This window comes from Anastrepha ludens, chromosome 6, assembly GCF_028408465.1.
Source record: "Anastrepha ludens isolate Willacy chromosome 6, idAnaLude1.1, whole genome shotgun sequence".
Taxonomy (NCBI): domain Eukaryota; kingdom Metazoa; phylum Arthropoda; class Insecta; order Diptera; family Tephritidae; genus Anastrepha; species Anastrepha ludens.
In genome coordinates, this window is record NC_071502.1 from 3,645,942 (window position 1) to 3,663,920 (window position 17,979).

The following is a 17,979-nucleotide window of genomic DNA, read 5'->3' on the forward strand; positions in this document are numbered from 1 at the left end:
ACATATGCTTATGTATGTATATACAAAAGGAGTATATTTAGCCATGTCTGTTCGTACGTCCGTGCGCACTGCAGCTCGAGCAAAAATTGAAATATTCCAATGAGACTCAGTACGTATATTACCTATTTGTCCAAGGCTTAAATTATTATAAAGTATAAAGAGGAAGGTATGCCGTTAATAGTGGAAAATAACATCAGGCAAATGATCACCACAACCACTCTTACAGGACAATATCCTTTTCATGAAATTTTCCATAAACGAATGTAAAGTGGCTGTCCTATGACCTCGATAGCCTCACGAATTCAATCTTTGAGGTCTTGAATCGACCCTGGGCTGTTGGCGTAGACCTTCTCTTTCACGTGGCCCCAAAGAAAAAAGTCACAAGGTGTTAAATCATAAGATCTCGGTGGCCAATTGTGATCACCTCTGCGAGAGATAAACGGTCCGGAAACTTTTCCCGTAAAAGATCAATGGTTTAATAAACGTTGTCCAGATCAATACCATCCAATTCCGGCCATAAAAAATCGTTAATCATCTTTCGATTATTATATTTTTTATCCTTTTATTCCTTTATAGAGCTCAGGGCTTCAACAATTGTTTCCGCTGCTCCCGATCTTGCGCTAGTATTTTAACCGCACTCCATGTTTTATTCTCCGCCTCAATAAACCTTCTCCGAAAGTGTTAGACGGCATTCCTCTGTGGCGGCTGTTCTGCGGGTTCCATTCAACGGCAGCTCTAATGGTGCCGCTATTACGTCGTCGTAGTGCGTGGCCAAGCCAGTCACATTTCCGTTTGGTAATTTTCTTTAATTTCTGCCTTGAGGCTTGCCAAAGCAAAGAGTTTTGAATGGTATTCGGCCAGAATATGCGCATTATTTTACGCAGAGAGCAGATAACCAAAATTTGAAGTGCTTGCGCGTCTTTCACAGGTGTAGAGTAGTACAGTCTTTACGTTAAACTATTTGGCTATTAGTTTGGTATTTCTAGATATCTGATGCGAGCTCCATTTGCAGCTAAGCTTGCTGAATGCTGTCTGTGGTTTCTTTATTCGCCCTTTAATATCTGCAGTGGATCTTCCATTCGTTACGATAACACTACCATGGTAAGTAAAGGAGTTCACTTCCTCGATCGGAGATCCGTTTATGGCGAGATAGGCATCGCACACTTTCATATAACTTGGTTTTATCGATATTTATTTTCAAACCCACTTTGCTTGCATATCAGTATGATTATGTGCTAGTAAGCAGGTGTCTTCTGCATAGTTTAAATCTTCTAGACGATCTGTTAGAGCTCAGCGAATACCTCTCTTCATTTTGAAAGCCGATGCCAGTATCACATCAAGAACAATGCTAAATAGTGGGGGAGACAGTACGCCTTTCTCGGCTCGGACTTTTTCGCTGCCCATCTGCCCCTGAATGACTTTGCACGCCAACCTTATTAGTTTTGTTGTTATGCCTCTGCATTCTATTGCTTCCTGAATTGCGCTGCGTTCTACGCCATGAAATGTCCTTTCAAAATCAATAAATATTAGGTAGAGTAGGGTTCGCCAGTGGTTTGGCAATAAAAATTAGCAAAATAATTCAGTAACCACGCCCTTGTAGCGATGAACATTGAACACTCCATTTTTTGGACCAAAAATGGGGCAAAAAAATTCGGCAGAGCTTGCGCCAACTTTCAATTATTTGCACGATTATAGATATGGCACATAAAATTAAAATGTATGCTCTGCAAAACTCTATATTATATCGGTTTTTCACATTTTTATACAAATAGTTTTGCTTTCTTATTTCTTTGAATGAAATCATAAAAACATAACTAACAATGGAAACGAGAGTGCGAGACTGAATTGTTTGCAAACGTCCACAATGCAAAAAGTGCCTCTCAGCAGTTCTACCTTCCTACATTTTTATCATGATTTTATCTTACGCATAAGTATAGGCTTGACAAGAAAGAGTTTTACTTAGAATAAACCAAACATAACCTCAAATATAAAAAAAAAATCGTGCCACTTGCACTTAAAGCTAAGATATGCGAAAACGTGGGGCTATTTAGACGTCAGATTCGAATTAAGCATATAAAGAACCATCGAAAATTTGTAGTGTCGTTCCTGGTGCTAAGGTATCTTTCTCGGAACTCTAACTCTTCTAAGAATCAATTTTTTCAATTAAAGTTTTACGGCTATAATAAAGTAGTGCATTCTTATGCATATATATCTATCTGCACAGAAACTCATATGACCTCGCCTTTGAATAGAGAACGTTTTTGGGCTTTTTCTCATCTGGGGGTGAAATTCGTTTACCGTTACGTTTCAAAATACACACATGTTTTTTAATATAATATTTTTAATGTATTTATTTGGTACTTCAAATATAATCGACATTTTATTGATTATTGCCAAAGTTCCTTGACGTTTGCGAGTCTATCGCCCTGATATAAAAAAGGGCATCGAGCGAAGAGTTACACAATGAGCCCTGCTTTAAATTTGATAAAAGTTGAATTGGTTTTATCAAGTTCACAGAAATGAGTGATTATCACCTCTCAAAGCTCATGAGTCGTACATATCACTTAACGCGGTCGTCAGAACATAAATAAGCCCCAAAATATTGGTTAACCCAAATCCGTGATTGAGTGGATTCTATAAAAAAATATGTCGAAACGGAATCGACGAAACCAAAATTGCACGTAATTAGCTACGCCATTATCGGCACTATTCACAATTTTGGCGGTCTGGCTTGCATTTTTCCCTTTTGTTGGCTTCCACTGTTAGCACCCTGTTACTCACAACTGAATGGAACTAACAAAAAAAAAGCAATCGAATTTCTTTAGTGTGAATTTGTTTATTTACCAAAAAAAATAATTTTTTCAATGACAATTACTTCCCCTGACATAACACATGCCACTGGCATAACTGATTAGGCTGCTCAGGTGCGTCTGAAAAAAAAGTTCGGTCGATTATTCATTAGGAGATATGTCGCTATGGTGGGTAGCAGATTTACAAAAAAAAACAAAGTTTTTTTTTTAGATATTTTATCTGTTTATTGGAAAACAAAAAAAAAAAGGATTTTTTCACGTTATCGCTCTCAAAAAAAAATAGAAAAATTGATTGTAAAATTATAATTCTGCTGCCCCCGAGAGCCACAAGTCTACTCAAGAACATATTAAAAATCAATCGGTTCAGTACTTTCTGAGAAATTACCAACGCCAACTCGGAAAAAATAGTTTCAACAAAAACACGGTTAACGCGCTTATAACTGGGCGTAAGCGGCCTCGTTTAAAGGACTATAACATCTAAACTACAACGAATTTCAATATAAAAATTTGCAAGTATATTTTTGAAAGTATAAACTATCATAACACAAAAAAAAAATCGATTTTTTCGAAATTCCAAACCAGAAAGGTGCCTTAATGGATACTTTACGAGATATCGATCGCTACAGTCATCTACCGAGAAAATAATGTATTTCCTTTCCCCAACTAATATTATAAGTTAAATTTCAAATGTCAAATTTTACCACGATATTGTCCTCATTGACATATTTATACTTGTGTGTCTTTACTTCAAAACTTAAACAAAAATAATAGACTTTAAATTATTAAAACCTTGTCCTCAAATATTCATCTTACATATCGATAAAAAGTGTGCTACTTAGTTCAGCGCCTCCGAACTACACCCTCTGTATTTTTGTTCTTGTATTTTGCATCACTTAGAATAATGGAACATTTTTCTTTGAGTCAACCATTATTTCGCTTCCATGTGCACAAAAGCAAACTTTTCAAGACATCAGTAATAGTTTTACGTTTGAAAGTAGATTGAAAACAAAGATAATTGTTTTATATTCAAAATGATTTAGTGTGCCACCGTCTTAATCACTTTCGAAACAAAAGACTTAAAACACAAACTTGAAATAAAACTTGGCAAAACACTTGCAATTTCGGTCACTATCGATACTAAATTTTAGTTCTTAGCACAACTTTTGCAATACACAGTTAAACAACACATGCATACATACGAGTACATGAATGTGCATGCACATTAGACATGTAACCCGCAACGATTTAAATCCAAATTTTAGAATACTTCACGCAACAGCTTAATTAAGTCAGGGAACTTTCAGTGTGAATTGTCTGTTTAAACCCATAAAAATATATTGTATAACAACAGTTAAACTTACAACAACTAAAGTGGGGGCAAAAACAAGAGCAATTAGTTAATATTTACGGACGTTTATGCTCTTTTTAACACATTCTTAATTGTAGCAGCGACGATCGCGTTCACCGATCTCAATTCACCAACACAAGTGCGCTGCGTTGATCTCTCCGTATATCATGTGCAAGTGCGCGCGGGGATGTATGTGTGTGTAAGTAAACAGTGGCGCACGTTGCACATATGCACACCCATACATTTTAACAATATTAACAAACAGCAAATATTTGTAACTGTCCCCAGACAGGCAGTGTGGCCCGACTGATTGTGACGCGCAATGTCCTGCCTTCTTCAGGTGGCTTGCCTACGTTCAGGTGGTCCATGCTGGTGTTTGTGAGTCAATGAATGAATGAAAGAGCGAATAGACGAACAAGCGAACGAGCGAGTGCAGTGAGCGCTGGTTGGATGTGAGTGAAGAGTGGTGGTGGCGCCCAGTGCTTTAATCTTGTGTTGCGAGCGCTTCTAAGTCAGTCTGCAGTTGGATTTCATTGCGTGCGATACACAAAACGGATAAACATTTGTGCGGTGCTAGTTACAAAAATGTATTGGCAGAAGTATTGAAAAATTCATGAACTGTTACTTGATTGTGAGAAACTAATATTGCGAGGTTAAAATAAATTACGAACGGATTTCGTTATAATAAATATTTGTATAAACAAATGTAGGAACAGTCTGCAAGTGCACGGTGGTCGATGCCTGCTTAAGTACTTTGTGTGAGCGAGTTGTCTTCTGTGCGAGCTTAGCAAGCGTAGACGCGAAAATTGCTGTTGCTGCTAAACTTCAAATACGTGTCGGTATCGGCAATCTTAATGCTATTTTTGCACAGATTAGTGAATGTATGCACGTTCATGCATGCTTACCTACGTACGCGGCATAATTTTGTATAATTTTAATGATTGTTACATAGCTTGTAAACTGCTGAAGGAAAGAAAAATTGCTTCATAATTCGAAACAATTCTTACCAAAAAAAAAAAACGAGCTTCGCCAAAAATAAACCAATAAAAATCAATTTGCGCAGAGCCCCTAAGTCCACTAAAAACATTATTTATAGTAGCGGATATCCTTTTATTTGTGAAACTTTGTGACGCATATTGCGAAATGTCGCGCTCGCCGACGGCAAATAGTGAGCATCTGCTGTAAAAATGTCTAAATGCGGTGTTCAATGCTGAGCTGCTAGGTTGGTTGCGCAAGAAGGAATTAAGCAATTATTCGTAAATCACCGGCTATGTGAATTTCATGCAAAAATTAATGAAAATAGTTACACATTTTAATGCAAAAAGAGTAATAAAAGACAAAAGGCCTTAAAGCCAAATAAAAAAAGTACTCAATCCATCCATACGCTTAGCCGAAACTATCTGCAGTAAGACAGCTGCTAATAACGGCACAGTTTAATAAAAACCTTTCTATCCAAACAGTGAAAAATATATAAATTTTATATGAAAACTAAAATCGGTTGTAAACTAACGAACAAAATTTTACTACAAATTATTTCGCACAAAACCAAATGCCTTTCGTATCATGAAAACTTTTCAAATAAAAGACGTAGTGAAATCTTAATAGCGCATCATAATAAAAATCTGATTAAGTGAAAGGGCCTTCTCGCTACTTTTATTTAAAGCATACAAATTCAATCACAGAAACATTCCCCAAGCGTATCTAAAATTTGCACAATGGCTCCAGCATGGCAAGCTACTCGAAAGCAAATTTAAAGAACATTGAAAGTGCTGGCTTTCATTCAAGTGGTTTTAGAACTTTCACCGAATTCAAAGCCAAAGTTTCCGACCACTTTCAAAACCAATATAAAAACATGAACGACAGATTTAAAGTCGACTCAGAAACCAATGAGAACTCGTTTAATCGCACCTGCCAAGCATCTAGTGGAATCAACGAAAATCATTTGAATTCGCCGTATTCCAAAGCATATCCCGAAGAGCTCGTCATCAATAGCGCCGCCTACATTTCCCACAGTCCACACAACGCAGTCGATCCACCGCTGCAACACAGTCTGAGTGTCATGCCGCCCTACCGCTATGGCAGCAGTGAGTCATCGGCATCTTTATCCCTGTTGCCACTCAGTCGACGGCGTTGGTTCCAGCGCCAGACTTGCTTACTGTGCATAATGGTTGCTTTTATGTTCGGTCTACTGCTGGGTGTCTTCGCTCCAATGCTTGATCTACGTGTTGTGTTTGCAAATTTGTCAACCGCGCAAAAAGCTGCACCAGCAGCGATTACGCCTCCAACTTCCGATAGCCGCCTAGCGCCGAGCGTAACTGATTTAGTTTGGAAACCTCTGCAATACGACAATCCACAGAGAAATCGTACACCGGCAACAGCAACCGGAGATCTTAGCAATGTACCACTTAGCCCGTTCTCGGTAGCCTTCATCAACGAACATCATGCGCGAATCGATGCTGAAGAAATATTGAGCGACAGCGTGCCAAATCCTGCATACGTAGGATACGATGTTGCGCCTAACGAGGACTATCGTGCACAGCGCAAAGTGGAAAAGCCATTAGCGCGCACAGCAGAGAGACGTGTCTCGAAAATGTTGCACGAGGATCGGGAACCGCTTAGACTGCAAGCAAGCCATGCCGGCGCTGCATTAACAAATATTATACTACAGCGCCCCACAGTGCAGAAGCTACCTAAGACTGAGCCCCGTTTGCCGGGTATCATAAACGCCAACATCTATTGGGGTGAGCTGGTAGAACGCGCACTGCCCAAAGGCTTTGGCGCAGAAGATACACGTGATTGGAATGCCTATGTGGCGTCACAAACAGTAGTACAGCGTCTTGAATCGGGCTGTGGACGCATGCAAAATCGTCTTGTGGTATTTAGCGATGGCACGCGTGCCTGTGCGCGCTACCGCCAAAACACAGATCAAATACAAGGCGAACTCTTCTCCTTCTATTTGGGACGCTTGCTGAATATGACTAATCTTGCGCCGAGCGCTGTGCTAACTGTAAATGTGGAGTCTGAGAAATGGTCGGAGGTGGTGCGCGACATAACACAAGCGCAATGGAAACAGCAACGTCCCGTGGTCTTGACGCGTTGGCTGCCTAATCTCGAACCCGCCGGTATACCACAACCATTTCAACCGCTCGACCGACATTTAAACAAACATGATGTATGGAATATTACACTCACCTTGACGTCTGTAAATGTTGATAATAAAGCTCTGCCTTTGGTGTCCAGTTTATCAGATGGCACACAGCACACATACAATACGTTGGATTCTGGCAACGCTGCACTTCAAGAACAAAACTCTTCAGGATATATTAGCTCAACATCAAATGACTTAGACTCTTCTCCAGATATAACAATTACGCCCACCTCACTCGCACTTGAACGCTTGGTTGAACTCGCTCAATGGTCGGATTTGATTATTTTCGACTACTTGATAGCGAACCTCGATCGTGTCGTCAACAATCTCTACAACTATCAATGGAATGCGGAAATTATGGCGGCACCTGCGCACAATTTAGCACGCCAATCTAATTCGGACTTACTGATTTTTCTGGATAACGAATCTGGTTTGCTGCACGGCTATAGGCTGCTCAAGAAATACGAAGCCTACCATGGGCTCTTGCTGAACAATTTGTGTGTTTTTCGCAAGCCCACCATACGCGCCTTGCGACAGCTACGTGAGGCGGGTGCGGGGCGAAAGCTACGACAGCTTTTCGAGCAAACGGCAAGTGAAGAGGTGCGAGATGTACTGCCCACTTTGCCGGACAAATCAATTAAGATACTCATCGATCGCATTGATCGGGTGCTCGAACAAGTGGATAAATGCAAACAATTGATGGACGATAGATAGTGATTTCTGCAACTAAATTGTACCAATATTGCGCGGGGAAGCAAAGGGAGGAGTGACTTAAGAATGTTAAAAGAAAATGGGTAGAAAACTTAAATGATTTTTGAGGTGCTCTATGTAAAAATGTATTGCAAAATAATTATGCTTTAAATTTGAAATATTTTATGAATAATTGTATTTTGTAGTAAAATAGGCGACCAAGCGAGTCAACGAGGTGGAAAAGTCATTGTAAAGTCATAACTTTTAGTTTCTGCATGTGATGTGATTGCAATGCATTTCGAAGTCCAGTCCAAAAGACATATGCAAATCAGACTGATAAGAGGTTAAATTGTACAGTAAATATGTAAGTTCAGTGTATAATAGCGTTTGTATAAAATAACTACTAATAACTACTAAGCTTTAAGGTATACGAGAGGTACATGGTTCTAATTTCACTTTATGCCACTTTACTTTCTCAATTTCCACCCACATTTTTGTAATTACCTCGCAATGGAGCAAATTCCTGGAACTCCTAATGTCAGGCTTGTAATTTATGAATAGTGATAATTTCAAAAAATTTACTGACGTATTCCAATTTGAAATAAGTAAAGGAAATAAATAGTTAAACCTAAAGCACTAAGTCCATAAATGTATTTCATGCTAAATCCGAAGTACGAAATATTATCATACCGTAGAAACTCGATTCTTCCACATAATGAAAACCGGGCTCGGTGCAAATTTTGAGATTGTCGCAAGTACTCAGGTTTTTTTCCATACAAATTAAAACGGTTTTTTTTTACTAATAGCAATCCAAGTTTATTTGTTTTTATTATATTAATTGAATACACTTTCAAGTGATAAGTTTCTCTAGAGATTAAGAAAATTTTTTTTTTTTTTTTTGGTTTTTTAAAGCTCGCTTGTTCAGTACGACACCTTTTCTGAGCCTCTGCAGCGTCATAACATCGTTTAAGCAAGTATTGCTTTGCTCTGCCCAATCCAAATATATATTGAATGCTGATATTGCCTCTTCCGATTTAATTTTATTCGTATTTAGCATCACGTCGTTAGTTCCTTCATCGACTGTTTCGTCGTCTCCATTACAGTATATCTCTTTTAAAGCTGTGTGTTCCGAATGAGGTTCAATAATTCCTTGCTTGCTTTCAGATTGGGAGACTTATTTATTTAAGCAATTTTTGATTAAAACGGGCGGGATTCTTTATTTGGACAATAAACGAGCATACCGCTGGAACAAGTGTTCTGTGAAACCATTCTTCAAATAATGTTAAGGTCATCCCAATAACCATGATTTTTACTTTATAATTTCCAGCAGCATTACAAGCAAGGGGGCTTTACTGATTTTATGCCCCGGCACCGAGGTTTCATTTGAGCCTACAAGAGTTTTATAGGCTAAGGGCTACCAAAATAAGGCAGACTCATCGGCATTGTGCATCTGCTATTTTGTCAAATTTAATTCATAATTGTTTTGTTAAATTTGTCCAAAAATATTGCTCTTATTTGATCATTTTTCTCTTTTTACTACCTCTTTTTAATGTTTGCAACCCAATCTTTGCTAGCGTGGAAGCATCCAGACTTTTCCTCAGTTTTGGCATGTAATAACTTGGCTTTCTCTTTTATCATATCACTTTTGAACCAATTGAGCAACGCCTTTTCCATTTTTGAAAACTCGCAAATCTTAAGAGTTTCCTTTTACCTGGACCGGATTCAGATCGCGTAACAAACTTCTTTATAGACAGTTCATTTTTTTAATTTGAGTTATTGCGGCTCATTATGAGACCACTCCATACAAAAATTAACGCAAAACGGTAATTTCGTCAGTAAATTAATTAGACGGCACTTCCCTAAATTCATTCAGCTGATTCAATTCAAAAAATGTCATTACCAGAAGGACATCGACGGCACTTCCCCGAGTTTATTCTCAACGTAATACAACATAAAAAGAGCAAAATCGAAAGACAAAACAAAAAATGTTGCAAGTACTGAGTACGCAATCAAAATAATAATTGTCTCGCAAGTATCGAGGTGTGCAGGCATCAAGTTTCTACTGTATGTCTATTGATAAACTGGACATGCAATCATTTCGCTTTTTTATCTTTAAAGTCAGGAGTAATTCGCTTTATCAATATTTATCTGACAAATCACTTCTGTAAATATTTTAAATTAAGTTACATTTTTAATAATAATAAATAAGTTGTGTAATCAGGGTTTCACTAACAATCAATCAAGCAATTTGTAATACCTACGTGCGTATTTAAAATCACACCTAAGTATTTAAATAATTATATTTAGTTTAAGAAATCTTCTGAGAGCTCAATACGCACAGTTAAATGGTGACTATTAGTAAATAGTTAATTTCTAAAAACTTCCCACTTGGCTGCGCGCAACTTTAGCATCGCTTAATTTTATGGCGTAATTTACAATCAGTTGAGGAAGTTTATTCTAGGCAGACAATTCCAAAGAGGATTTTATAAACCAATCGGGAGGCGATTTTATTTTTCACTTTTCTTCACAGCTATAGTGTTTTCTTTTCTTGGAACTCCGTCTCATTATATGACAAAATTAGAAAAAAATTGCCATATGACCCGCGGAAAATGTTGAGTATTTCATATGAGAATTCTTCTTCTTCTTAATTGGCGCGATAACCGCTTACGCGATTTTGGCCGAGTTTAACAAAGCGCGCCAGTCGTTTCTTTCTCGTGCTAACCGGCGCCAATTGGACACACCAAGTGAAGCCAAGTCCTTCTCCACCTGATCTTTCCAACGCAGAGGAGGCCTTCCTCTTCCTCTACTACCACCAGCTGGTACCGCATCGAATACTTTCAAAGCCGGAGCGTTTGTATCCATTCGGACGACATGACTCAGCCAACGAAGCCGCTGGATCTTTATTCGCTGCGCTATGTCTATGTCGTCGTAAAGCTCATACAGCTCATCGTTCCATCGTCTGCGATATTCGCCGTTGCCAACGTGCAAAGGTCCAAAAATCTTACGCAGAATCTTTCTCTCGAACACTCCAAGCGTCGCTTCATCGGATGTTGTCATCGTCCAAGCTTCTGCGCCATACGTTAGGACGGGCATGATGAGAGTCTTGTAGAGTGTTAGTTTTGTTCGTCGAGAGAGGACTTTACTGCTCAGTTGCCTACTTAGTCCAAAGTAGCACTTGTTGGCAAGAGAGATTCTACGTTGGATTTCAAGGCTGACATTGTTATCGGTGTTAATGCTGGTTCCTAAATAAACGAACGATATGAGAATAGAAGCAAAAAAAAAATGAACACAAATTAGTTATGGAATATACCAAGTTGTTCAATAAGTTTTGTAGTTCGATAAGAAAAGCACAATTTTATGATTTGAACTGCATTTTATTATTCAGTAAAGTCTCCAGTCTTGGCGGCCGCCGTAGCCGAATGGGTTGGTGCGTGACTACCATTCGGAATTCACAGAGAGAACGTAGGTTCGAGTCTCGATGAAAACACCAAAATTAAAAGAAAAAAAAAAACATTTTTCTAATAGCGGTCGCCTCTCGGCAGGCAATGGCAAACCTCCGAGTGTATTTTTGCCATGAAAAACCTCCTCATAAAAAAATATCTTCCGGCCGGAGCCGGCTTGAAACTGTAGGTCCCTCCATTTGTGGAACAACATCAAGACGCACACCACAAATACGAGGAGGAGCTCGGCCAAACACCCAAAAAGCGAGTACGCGCCAATTATATATGTATATAAAGTCTCCATGAGCATCAATACACTTGTTCCAACGAGATTCCAATTTATGAATTCCATTCCTGAAGTGAGAATCTGGAAGGCCTGCAAAATACGTTTCCCCAGCTATTATGACCTCATCATTTGATTAAAAACGCTTTCCACGCATTAATGTTTTTAGGTTTGGAGACAGCTGGAAGTCACTAGGAGCCGAATCTGGCCAATTCGAACTTTAATTTATAGATTTTAGCTATTGTCAAAATGCCTTGTCCTGATGAAAAATAGTTTTTTCTTTTGCAAACTGGATCTGTTTTCACGAATTTTTTCCTTCAATTGGTCTAAAATGTTACCATAATATTCAGAATTTATTGTTTTACCAGTTTGTAAGTAATCCACAAACAAAACTCCTTGCGCCTACCAAAAAACTGATGCTAACGCCTTCTAGGCCGATTTCTGGAACTCGTTTCGGAGCCGAAAAACCAAGTTCACACCACTCCTAAGTCTCTTGTATTGATTTAGGATCAAAGTGATGGACCCAAGTCTCATCCATAGTGACGAATAGATGCACAAAATCCACTTTATCCTTTCGAAATCCCTCTAAATGTTGCTAAGAAAGTCGCATTTGAATGTGGTTTTGTTCCATTGCTAGCGAATGCACAGCTTTCTGAAACCCAAAACTTCAGTCAAAATATTTCGCAGGCTGCACAATGAGAAGCCTAGAGCTTCTACTAAATCTTGTTCAGTCACTAGACGATTTTCCAATACGATATCTTATATTTTGTCCTCGATTTCTGGTGTTGTTGCCAGTTTTGGACGTCCTTGACGTGGATCGTCTTTAAGGCTTGTACGACCACGTTTAAATTCAGACTCGACTTCAGAAAGATTGGCCTAGTTGATCTGTCACCTTTTTTACTTAGAAAACTTCCATTTAATTCGCAAAAAATCTCAATATATTTAATTAATATTAGACATCGTCAGCTTTGAACGCACACAGGATATTTTTAACTTTTCGAAGCTACTGAAAATCATATTTATCCGTAAACACTTTTGGAAGCGATTGGCGCATAGCAAAGGAAAACAAATATTTCTCATTGAAAAGTTTATTTTACCTTTAACTCAATTTCATTCTAAGCTTGAAATTAGTGATTTCGAAAAAATGTAATTATCTTAACTAACGAATTTTACTGGTCAAAGTCACGAATGTAAATTTGTACACTATTAATTTTTTTATTGAATCAAATTACGGATATGTACAGTTACAATGTCAGAAATTTTCATTTTTAGTCTGTATTGGTTGTAAAAGGAATGAGTTAGTGTAAAAAATAGTATTTTCAAAAATGTTACGTGTAGTTTTGTAAGCGAAGAAGAATAGTAAAATAGTTCTAAAAATCGTAAATACGTCTAAGAATTTGTGATATAATATTTAAGCGTAATTTGTAATTGTTTAATAAATTATTTAAATACTAATCGAAATATATATGGAAACAAATATTGGAAAAATAAAAACGATGTTTACATAATTAATCTGTTTTGAAAGACTTTTGAATGTTGGGAACACAATTTTTTTGCCAGCTATGCTAAATTTCCAAACCTGAATACACCGAATAATAAACCTTTTACTCTCACCCAAAAGATTTGTAGAACACGGAAAAAAGGAGCCGTTATTATGGCGTTATTGCATTACGCTTCATGAAAGGTTCTTTGAGCGAATTGTGTATGGTGAACCAGCTGTGTGTTACAGCATACCAAAATAAAGGTAAAAAAGAGAAAATTCTTCAGTATCAGAGAAAATTCTTCAGTATCACTACCTCCCAGGTGTAAGCTTAGAGCAGGCGACCAAAACACTCGTCTTTGAATCAATTAGCATGGGCGATTCGGACGTGCATATTGACACCAAAGCAAAATATCTGGGCATAACGATCGACTCAAAATTAAACTGGCAGGAGCATATAAAGAAATAACGAAATGAAGTTAAAAATCGTTTTCAGAAATTGTACTGGCTACTTCGACCTCAATCCAAATTATCATTGCAAAATAAACTACTTATAAAGGGTGATCAGATTGGAGGTACTTTTTCCAATAGGGGTTTTTTGACAGATTACGAGTGACTATTGTCAAACTACAAGGTGAACGATATGAAGTGTTACCTATTCAAAACACCATTACTTTTTTGTGTGAAATTAGTTTTTATTGATTTCAAAGACAAAATTGTTCAAAAATGATTACATTTTTAGCATATATTCACTTTAGCTCAATATGACTACGTTTTGCCTTGGCTATAGCCTTCAAACGGTCAAAAAATGAGTTGCACGCTGCACGAATATGATCTAGAGGCATTTTGGCCCATTCTCGTATAATCGCTTTTTTCAGCACATCTATACTAGCATATTTTTTAATCCTCACCTTGCTCTCCAAAATGGGCCAGATGGAATAGTCCATCGGATTTGCGTCTGGTGAATTCGAAAGCCGTTGTGTGGACGAAATGAAGTGTGGAACATGATTTTTTAACCATTCTTGGTTCACACGAGCTTTATGAGACGGTGCCGAGTCCTGTTGGAACGTCCATGGTCTACGACCGAAATGTTTGCGTGTCCACGGCTCTAAAGCACCTTCTAAAACATTTTCCCGATAACACAGGCCGACAAAATTTAACCAACATTCAGACCCAGAAACCAGACTATATATTTCCGAAGGTTTATGATGCGCTGAATCCAAATCTGGCCTCAGAATTGCTCTATCAGCTCTGGTTTTCGAGATATCCTAACCTAAAAGTGCAAAAAACCCCATTTTTGCCCATATTTGAGGTTATGTAGCCTTGCAGATGTTTTCTTTCACCAAAATTAAAGGATGGCATCTTTAAATACAATCCTTCCGTTTTCAAATGGCGTTTTGTTTGCTCAAATATCATTTTTTTCGCAGAGATATCGCATTTTGAAATTTTCATGTTTCGAAATTTTCCTACACCTGAAAATCGATTAAGATAACATAGACATGATATATTCGATTACTAATTTTCTTGAATTGAGTCTTATTTTTCTTAAAATTTTGTCTCACACCATAAGTGTGCTGACTCACCACATCCCTACACTATCTAACCTTTGGGTACCGAGTCACACACAGCCCTAACCCCTAGAAACCACCCCTATCATACCGCGAGCAGGCTAACCCACATAACCGCAAGCAGGCTTTCCCACAAACTCCAAATTTACATACTATTAATCCATATATTTCAGGCCCTCAAACCCAAGAAAATTAGTAAGCGACTATATCATGTCTATGTTATCTTAATCGATTTTCAGGTGTAGGAAAATTTCGAAACATGAAAATTTCAAAATGCGATATCTCTGCGAAAAAAAATGATATTTGAGCAAACAAAACGCCATTTGAAAAAAGAAGGATTGTATTTAAAGATGCCATCCTTTAATTTTGGTGAAAGAAAACATCTGCAAGGCTACATAACCTCAAATATGGGCAAAAATGGTGTTTTTGCACTTTTAGGTTAGGATATCTCGAAAACCAGAGCTGATAGAGCAATTCTGAGGCCAGATTTGGATTCAGCGCATCATAAACCTTCGGAAATATATAGTCTGGTTTCTGGGTCTGAATGTTGGTTAAATTTTGTCGGCCTAGTTCCATTAAACACGAAAGATACGATTATCGTAAAAACTCAAACTAATAAATTAATTTTAGTTATCAATCCGAATTTTGCATGGACAGAGAAGCAGATATTAGTTTAAATTATTTCGGATACTTTTCCTTGTAGACTAGTGTAATAAGTCGCATTCACTTTGACACCAGGCTCCATAAAAACGATTGGAGAGCATCCATCAGCGGTCAGTGCGGCCCAAACCATTACTTGCGATGGGAGATTGCTTCGAGGGGCCATACGTAGGCTCAAATTATGAGTGTTCGGTCAAGTAAACACGATCGTTTTGAGTGTTTGTGAACTGTTCAATTGGGAAATTTTTTTCGTCAGAAAACACAATGTTAGGAAATTTGCCACGTTCGTGCAAGCGCAACAACTCCTTTGCTCTTTCGCACCGAACTTTTTTTGCTGGGGTAAAAGATCGTGTGCTTTTTGGAACTTGTAAGCCTTGACCTTGAGCTCATTGCTGTCTTGCGATATTTTCAGTTCTTTGACCATTTTTCTTCCACTTCGACGTGGATTTCGTTCAAGTCGAGTCTTCACTTTCCGAACCATTTCTGGCGGTGTTGCGGGTTTTTTTGGTCCACCTTCATAGCGTTTTGCAATGCTACCAGTATCATTGTAACGTTTTATAGTGCGATAGACAAACATTTTATTCACTTTGAGGTGACTGAACTCACAAACAATGGCTGGTTGTGATTTTCCAGCCAAATATAACGCAATCACACTATTACGTTTGAATTCCATCACAAAAAAAAAAAAAAAAAAAATCAACAAAACTGAGACACAAATGCTTTTGATGGCTTATAAACAATATATTGAACCGTCATTAGAACAATTTTGACGTTGATGTCATGAGCTGTTTTACAGATACAAGCAGTGTAAAGTTGGTAGCACTTCATATCATTTACAGGGTGAAATACTTCATTTTTCAGTACTCATTGTCATTTCATAGTGAAAAGACTTAGGCGTCAACAACGTTTACAAATCGTACAATTCTATAACGAAAATCGACGCTCTGTGAAAAGTGTTCATGGCGCGCTCAGGCCGGCTTATGGTGTTGAGTGATGGGGCCCATTTTTGATGAATGGCTACGTTAATAAAAATAAGAAAAATTGCCGTATTTGGGCTGAAGAGCAACTCGAAGTCATTCAAGAACAGCCATTGCGACCATTGAAAACAACCGTTTGGTGCGGCTTACGGGCTTGAAAAATCATCAGCCCATATTTCTTCAAAGACGAGGCTGGCGCTAAGGTAACAGTGAATGGCGAACGCTATCGCGCCATGATAAACGACTTTTTGATGCCGGAAATTAAAGCCCTTACTCTCCACAACATTTGGTTCCAACAAGACGGCGTTACCTGCATTACAGCCAGACAGCCCGTGACGCAATGGGCGTCAAACGTTGTTTCGGTAAGCAACTTATCTCTCACCCCGGACCAGTGGATTGGCCACCAAGGCCGTGTAATATCACACATTTGGAATTTTATTCGTGGAGCTATGTAAAGTTTAAATGCTTTGTGGATAAACTAGCTTCAATTGAGGCATTGAAATCTAGGAAGCCAACATTACTAAAGTTATTCACGAGATACTGACCGAGGTCCTCCAGCGAGTCATTCAAAATTGGTGTTTACGGATGGCCGAATTACGGCGTAGTTGCGGCCAACATCGAAAGCGATTACCTTTAGAAAATAAATGTCATGAATGGTTCTACACACAATAAATATTGCCCAATAAATTTGAATTTTCGTTGTTTTATTTCAATGTAAAATCTGATCAAATCAAATCAAAATTGATCACCTTTATATAAACTCTACATTTCTTCGGATCAGGATTAGTCCTTCAATGACGAAAGAAGCGTCATCAGACATTTATAGAAGCCACAGATAGTCCGCAAAGGTCTTAGCTTCAAAACGGCTATCAGTTTTCTTGCGTAGCCATTTATTTTCAATGCAACAGCCCAGACCGATGCGGCGGGCAAAAGCACCGAGCTGACTACTCTACTATATAGGATTATTTTGCTATGGCTAGGCTCACCGCTGTTTGCCATTATTTATGACAGGCAGGAGTCCAAGCTCAATGCCTTGTTCACAGTATATTCTAGGTGCGTTTTAAAGTTTAAACGATTATCAACCATCACTCCTAGGTTTTTGCTAGCGGGTCTTGAATAGTTACACTCCCAACATTTGCATTCATAGATTCTACTGCATTTCCGCTGCTTGTTAGAACTACATCAGTTTTGTGCTCAGCTAATTCTAGATTCAAGGACATCAGCCAAGCCTTGATCCTGCTTACTGATTCGCTGACGATCCTCTTAATTTCTTGAATATATTTTGCCACCATTACCACCGCGATAACATCCACGAATTCAATGTTTTCGATTCTAGGGCAATGACGTATATTAGGTGGTGACATCGGTCTGTCTACGGTATACGTACCCGCAATTAACCATGACTCACATTTCCCCAACTTCGCCTACAAATATGGTGTAGGCACTATTGAATTTGAACCGCAAACAACTTTACTAACACTGCTGGATATGGCGTGGGAAAATCTCTAGCCGTACTGAAAAATAGAGTATTTTCGACAACAGCCATCAGCTTAAGCTTTGATCGGGAAACGTCGT

The 17,979-nt window shown here is 38.3% G+C and overlaps 1 protein-coding gene across 1 annotated transcript; it reads left to right on the plus strand.

Moving 5' to 3' along the window:
• The first annotated feature begins 4,686 nt into the window (after positions 1-4,686).
• LOC128867844 (extracellular serine/threonine protein kinase four-jointed) lies at positions 4,687-11,025 on the plus strand. The gene is made up of 2 exons (XM_054109396.1): positions 4,687-8,142; positions 8,203-11,025. The coding sequence occupies exon 1, from the start codon at positions 5,885-5,887 to the stop codon at positions 8,018-8,020; it is 2,136 nt and encodes a 711-aa protein (XP_053965371.1). The 5' UTR covers positions 4,687-5,884; the 3' UTR covers positions 8,021-8,142; positions 8,203-11,025.
• Positions 11,026-17,979: the final 6,954 nt, after the last annotated feature.